Source organism: Fundulus heteroclitus, chromosome 18 (genome assembly GCF_011125445.2).
Source record: "Fundulus heteroclitus isolate FHET01 chromosome 18, MU-UCD_Fhet_4.1, whole genome shotgun sequence".
In the NCBI taxonomy this organism is placed as follows: domain Eukaryota; kingdom Metazoa; phylum Chordata; class Actinopteri; order Cyprinodontiformes; family Fundulidae; genus Fundulus; species Fundulus heteroclitus.
The window spans coordinates 37,125,707-37,132,400 of record NC_046378.1 but is presented as its reverse complement, the minus strand read 5'-3'; the positions used below and the strand labels follow the sequence as shown (position 1 = coordinate 37,132,400).

The 6,694-nt window shown below is 48.0% G+C and overlaps 2 protein-coding genes across 3 annotated transcripts in view; one reads left to right on the top strand and one right to left on the bottom strand.

Moving 5' to 3' along the window:
- Positions 1–765: 765 nt before the first annotated feature.
- Positions 766–5,126, bottom strand: polr1g (RNA polymerase I subunit G). The gene is made up of 3 exons (XM_036149446.1): positions 4,857–5,126; positions 3,278–3,422; positions 766–1,934 (listed from the first exon to the last, which is right to left on the bottom strand). Exons 1-3 carry the CDS (start codon positions 4,942–4,944, stop codon positions 1,121–1,123), a joined length of 1,047 nt encoding a protein of 348 aa, XP_036005339.1. The 5' UTR covers positions 4,945–5,126; the 3' UTR covers positions 766–1,120.
- A 356-nt stretch (positions 5,127–5,482) lies between these two features.
- irf2bp1 (interferon regulatory factor 2 binding protein 1) overlaps positions 5,483–6,694 on the top strand; it is a 7,752-nt gene continuing 6,540 nt past the window's right edge. For both annotated transcript variants that reach the window (XM_036149445.1, XM_012872469.3), the window contains exon 1: positions 5,483–6,497. In XM_036149445.1, coding sequence (XP_036005338.1) covers positions 5,503–6,497 — 995 coding nt within the window. In that variant the 5' untranslated portion in view covers positions 5,483–5,502. The remainder of the gene's footprint in view (positions 6,498–6,694) is intronic.

The window sequence follows — 6,694 nt, the reverse complement described above, 5'->3', positions numbered from 1 at the left end:
AAGCTTCTGAGGAAAAGCTCGTTACATCCGAGCTGCTGTTGGTCTCATTCCTTCAGGATAGGGCTGAACGATTTTGGAAAATAATCTAATTGCGATTTTTTTCCTTAATATTGCGATTTTTTTCCAGTTTAATTTATCATGTCTTTTTAAACATATTTTGTTTCCTCGCTGTGCAGATTAGGTGCTAAAACACCCGCAGCATCTTAACTCAGAGCAGAAATGATTGCGTTCTGCCTACAATATATTTCAACCAAAATTGGAATTTTGACTTTTCTCTGCGTTAACCACAAGCAACAAAAATGGCGTCTAAATAAAGACATTTGTAAAGAAGGACTATGCAAAACAAGAACTTTTAATGTTTCTATTAATCAGATTATTATTCAAGAGAACAGCTTTTAGTTGATTTGGACATCAATCCTTGTTGAACATAAAGTGCAACCAACAAGCAAGTCTATGTATTAAACTGATTGACCTGTACTTAATGCTATGTATGATTATATAAGCTCTAAAACAAGTAATAAAATTAGATTATCTCACTGCTGCAACTGTCTTCCCTTCCATGTGGAGGCAAACCCACTTTAAACATTTTACAAACACCTAATGGACGCGTCTAATTCCCTAATTGTTACATAGCCAAAAATTGCAGACTCTGCGATTTGGAAATTGCGTTTTTTTTTTAATCACGATTATATTGAAAATGCAATTAATTGTTCAGCCCTACTTCAGGATGCAATCAGGACAAATAAATGAGAAAGAAACACTTTTCTGCCTTATAAAGCCTTTATTTCAAACGTCTGTGTCTCCAAACCATGCCTTAGTCCTTCAGCTGACAGAAACGGTAAATCTCTGCATGACACCGCCTCATTATGAGGTCTTCATCGACGTCGGCTGTGTAAACCCACACGGCAGCATGGGGCGACGTTAGCGTCGTAAAATTCACCGCCAGTTGACAGGAACTGGAACTAAACGAGGACATTTTCCCCGGCTTTCCGTCCGCGGAGGTTTAAATGTGAGGAAAATTGGCCTCAGAGATTCAAAGCAGATCAGCTCCGTCGACTGACTTACGAGTTCATATCTGCTGAGTACGTGTGAGAAGATGGAGAGAACGTTCCAGCCGCCATCAGTCCTGCTCCGCTTTGCTTCTCTTCTTCTTCTTCTTCTTCTTCCCTGAGCTCTCGGCCGCGTCGCCGTACTGATAGTCCTCCGGCTCACATTTCACAGACACCGGTTCCGGCTTTATTCTCACGCTGGGCTCCAGCCCCTCCTCCACCTCCTCTCGCTCCCTGTCCTCCTCCTCCTTCGTCTTTTTCTTCTTCTTCTTCGCCTTCTTCGCCTGCGGGTCGCCCTCCTGGAAGGGGAGCTCCTTCATCCCGTCGTCAGGAAACTCATCGCTAGGTTCCCGTTTGACTTTCAGCAGCACCTCCATTTCTTCCGCCTTTATCCGCTTCTCTTTCTTTTTCTTCTTCCTTTTCCTGCCTTCCTCCTCCTGGTCGTTGTCCTCCTCCACACGCCCCCCCTCCTCTACGAACCGCTTCATCACCAGCGGCCGCAGCGTGGTGGACGACGGGCCGAAGGCGGCTCCGTCCGCCTCGTTCTCCGCCACGCAGGTGAGAGTGGGGGTCTTGCTGCCGAAGGGGTGGAAGCGCTGCTTGAGGCCGGGGGGGATGGAGGGAGGCGGGGCGGCGGGGATGACGTGGGGCACCTGGCTGCCGCTGCCGTCTCCGTAGCTCTCGCAGATGTTTAGCAGGCCGGCGAAGGCGGGAGCGAAGACGGAACGGCGCGGCGCCTGGCTGTCGCTGGTGAGCAGGCGCAGATCTGCGGGGCAGCGGCTGGACGCCAGGACGCTGTAGATCTGCTGGGCCGGCTCGCTCGCCGAAGTGCTGCGCACCTTCACGGTCTGAAGACCGGCGAGGGGAACCCTGACGCCGCTGAAGCTGGAAGAGAAGAAGAGTCAGAATCAGCCACGAAAGAAGGAAAACCGGGGATCAACGTCCGACATTTGGGTCACCAAAATAACCGATGACTCGACATAATCATCCAAATAAATGTATTAAGTTACTCGTATGCTTCAAAATCCTTTTTTCCTGATAACAGACACTCAGCCTCCCTTCAGCAGCTTATTTAATTCAATTAAATTTTATTTACATAGCACCAATTCTCAATACACATCATCTCAAGGCTCTTTCCAAAGTCAGACTCCATCAGATCCTCCAGGTTGGTCAGAAAGTTTCCTCTCCAAGGAAACCCAGCAGGTTGCATCAAGTCTCTCCAAGCAGCATTCACTCCTCCTGAAAGAGCGTAGAGCCACAGTGGACAGTCGTCTGCATTGTTGATGGCTTTGCAGCAATCCCTCATACTGAGCATGCATGAAGCGACAGTGGAGAGGAAAACTCCCCTTTAACAGGGAGGAGAACCTCCAGCAGAACCAGAACCAGGCTCAGTGTGAACGCTCATCTGCCTCCACCCACTGGGGCTTAGAGAAGACAGAGCAGAGACACAGAAAGCACAGAAGCTCACATTGACCCAGGAGTACTTTCTATGTTAGATGGTAATACTTTGAAGATACTCATATGCTTCAAAACCCGTTCACGTTTGCCCAGATTGTTCCTTTTTCATCCTGAGGGCTGAGGACAATCAGAAGATCAAAGATCCTTCGTTCTGCACGCTGCAGCACAGTAAAACATTAAAGAACACCAGGTGCTGTCCGCCTGGCAGGTACTTTAACAATAGAGTAACACCTGGAGGGGATTTTCTTACCGGGCCCAAGAACACAAGTTGGAGATACGCATTTGCAGTGAAAACATGCTACTGTGATAAAAAATTTTTACATTTAAGCACCTTTCCACTAAATGTGGAGGGTGCCGTGTGGAATTAGCTGGACGCCAACGATCAGTCCATTAATAGCTCATTAATTTAAAAAAGGAAAACGACAATTTTCTAAAAGGGGATGGCTGCAAATACTGAAGAAAACTTTTAATAAAGCCTTCAGGAAAAAGAGGTTCTGATCTGCAGACTGGAGGGAGCAGACGACATTGTTAAAAACACGGCACTGTGTATTCCTGCAGCTGTTGTTGTTCTCTAAAGCGATTTCAAGCTGGCTAATAAACTACGGCAGAAAAAAAAATCTATCACCCCTGCCTGGCCTCCAGGGAGATTTTAAGTCTATTGAAACACATCAACACACAGACTGCAAAGATGAAGCTACTTTGAAATGAAGCTCTGGTAAAAGTTGGACCGTGTGTGATAAACAGATGCGAAGAGCACGGCCTGTACCCACCACTGGGGTTCGAAGCTGGCGGGAGCTTTAATGAGCCACAACTCGTTGTCGTCGTTCCTCAGATTGTCTGCCAGCGTGCTGCTGCAGGGGACGTGGCAGAAAGACACAAAGTCCTCAGGACACTCAAACCGCGTGTTCCTCTGGTCTGCAGAAACAAAAAACGAATTCATTAACGCAGAATAGTCAAAAAGGTTGAGCATCCATCGGCTACAGAAACTTATCCACCAGAACTTTTCCATATTTTTTTCACATTACAACTACAGACTGTGACTTTTATTAACAGGGATTTCTTTGTGACAGGGTCAAAGACACAAATAAAAAAAAAATGAAATATTTAATTAGATTTTTAAACTATTTCAACTCAAGCAAGAAGTTAAATATTTCTCTTTAAAAAGGCACAGGCATCTTTCAAAAGACAAAACCTAATGTATAAATAGAATCTGTGAGATTTGGAGATGCATTGGAAGTAGGGCTGGGCGATATGGATTTAAAAATAAATCTCCGATTTTATCATACCAAATCCGATTAATCGATTTTTTTTCCTCCTTTTTGTTTCATAAAAAGAAATTAAAGAAATTATTTTAAAACCTTGCTTTTTATGTCAAGTATTTCATCAGGGAGTTGACCTGAATTCAAAGTGCAACTAAAAACAAGCTGTGAAACATGCTTGTAAAACAAGATGGCAGCCGTGCCATTATAAACAATGAAAATATAACAAAACATTTGCTGCTAGTGGTATTACACATTGAGCTAAGAACAGGCTTCACTGCACTTGTGAACTTCAAACTAAGTTTAAAAAAAAGTAAATAAGTAAATGAAGTACCTCCTATTATGGTAAAAAAAAGTTTCCACTTAACAATATTTTGACAATATATTTGCCTAAACATATATTCAGCATCACATGCTGTTCTCTTCATGGAAACCCAATGAGTGTATTGGCAAAATAAAATCCAGATTTTCCAAAAATGAAATCTTAAAGAATTGTAAATTCGAATTAATCGATTAAATCGATTTATCGCCCAGCCCTAATTGGAAGGAGGATGCACAGACTTAAGCGGGTGCTTGATTCTCCCTAGTAAGTGAAAATGGATTATGCAGAGAATGACTTAAAAAAAATACCTACAAAATAAAACAAAAATCTGAGGGACAAGGAATCAAAGAATCTTTAGATAATCCAACTGGATCCACATAAACGTCAAAAGAAGGCACTAGGCACCCATCTATGGAGCTCTAGCCTCTACACAAGGCTTTGGAGGCCTCCTGCTCTGGTTTGACTTTGAAAAAACAGCTGAAGTTAAGATGAAAAGAAACAACACAGGGTCTGTTTGGAAACTTTGGATATTTACCAACGTCTCGCTATCACATCAAGCAGCCGAGCCTTTGAAACATCACATTCAGACCTTCGTTAAAGACTTAAATTCATAACTGAAGCACATAAAAATAATGTTGTTGTAAATTATGTTTACTAATTCATATTCAAAGTGTAAAAATGCGGAAACGTTGTGTTTTTTGGTCAGAAATAACACACGATTAACATCATCACATTGCCAACTAGCCTAAAACACATCCGTATATTTACCGGTTTCTATCGGCGGAGCTGTTGTTTCCATGGCGACGTCCTCCGCTTCATCCTCGCTCGATGACGAAGACGATATATCTTTGGGCATGTTTTATGCTTTTAACAGTAACTGCTACCAACGCTGAGCGGCCTCTGGTTCAACACGCATGGCTCTGGGGAGGGAGTGCACGTGTGTGGACGCGGAATGAACTCGGACCTCCAGGGAACTACTTCCGTGTCAGGGTGGACTGTAGTTCCGCTTCCAGGTTCGATCGGAACGTTCGCGTCGGCCGCGCCGCGCAGAAGAACTCCAACGCCCACAATCCTCCTCGAGCGATTACGTAACCTGCCAACGTCGGTTGGGAAAAACAGTTGACAGGAGGAGCGAGAAGTAGGCCGAGCTGGATAAACAAAGCAAATGCACGAATAAGAGCGAAAGCGATGCTAATATTTGACATTGATGTTTTTAGTTTACTATGTTTGTAATGCGTAGTGTTGTTCTAACGTTGTCTTGAGTCGGTTACGGTGGAGAGCGAGTAGAAAAGAGAGGGCGTGCACCTGTCGAACCGAAATAGGTTAACTCGGCTAACGTGTTAGCTAGCACGTTAGCGGTGCTAGCTGGCTGTTTGAGTCCGAACAGGTGTGCCAGGTGGCCCGCCAGCCAGCCATGTCCTCGCCCTCTTCCTCGTCCAGGCGCCAGTGGTGCTACCTGTGCGACCTGCCGAAGATGCCCTGGACCGTGGTGTGGGACTTCAGCGAGGTGGTCTGCCGCGGCTGCGTGAACTACGAGGGGGCTAATCAGATCGAGTTCCTGATAGCGAGCGCCCGCCAACTGAAGCGCAGCCACGGCATGCAGGACGGCAACGTGCGCTCGCCCGGCCCCTCGCCCAACAAACACGGCTCCCTGGCGAGAGCGGAGTCCGGACCGGACGGCGGCAGGCAGCAGCACGCGGAGCGCTTCGACCGGGGAGGACGCGGAGAAGGCGGCGGCGGCGGCAGCGCCATCCGCGTGCCGCCCAACGGGATGCACCGCGACGGGCAGCCGCCGCAAGAGGTGAACCGCCAGAGCCCCAGCAGCAGCCGGAGACCCATGATCGGCGCCGCCATCCCTCCCAACCTGGTGAGCCAGAGCATAGCCGGGATCCCCCCCGGGCTGCTTCCGGGCATGCCGGCGGGGCTGACCGCCAGGACAGCGCCGATGAGCAGCCCCATGATCTTCCCGGCGCCGGTGTTAGCCGAGATGAGCCGCAGGCAGCTGGGCATCGGAATCCCGTCCTTCATCACCCCGGAGCTGGAGCGGGAGCTCAGCTCCTCCCAGGCCAAGTCCCAGAGCCAGTCCGGCGGCAGCAATAGCACCAGCCTGTCCTCCTCGTCCTTCTCCATGGCCGGCGGCGTCAGCCAGACGAGTCCCAAGCCGGCCTCGTCTCCGGCCAGGCAGCAGCGCCCCCCGGCAGCCAGGTCCGGGGCCGAGCCTCTGGGCTCCGGCAGCTCGGCGGAGGCGGCGACCACCGCGGCGGCGTTGCCCAACAACGGGGCCTCTGAGCTGGGCTCGGCGTCCGCCAGCAGCACCCACCCGACGGGGAACGCGCTGTCCTGCACTCTGTGCCAGGAGCGGCTGGAGGACACCCACTTTGTCCAGTGTCCGTCGGTGTCAGGGCACAGGTGTGTGTTTAAGATAAGATAAGATAAGATAGTCTTTATTGATCTCACAATGGAGAAATTCACTCGTCACATCGGCTCATACAAGAAGGTGCAGAGTAGGGAAGGTGCATTCAGTTATATACAGTGAATCTTCATATATACAATGGATCAGAAAGAATACCAAAAAGGAAATAGGAATGGGCATATGATGTCTTATT

Bases quoted from the DNA above. Each gene is read 5' to 3' on its own strand.
- polr1g (XM_036149446.1), bottom strand. From the start codon at position 4,944: ATGCCCAAAGATATATCGTCTTCGTCATCGAGCGAGGATGAAGCGGAG. The intron at 3,423-4,856 runs GTAAATATACGG...TTGTTTCTGCAG, and splicing joins AGCTCCGCCGATAGAAACCG to ACCAGAGGAACACGCGGTTT. The intron at 1,935-3,277 runs GTGGGTACAGGC...CTTCTCTTCCAG, and splicing joins GCCAGCTTCGAACCCCAGTG to CTTCAGCGGCGTCAGGGTTC.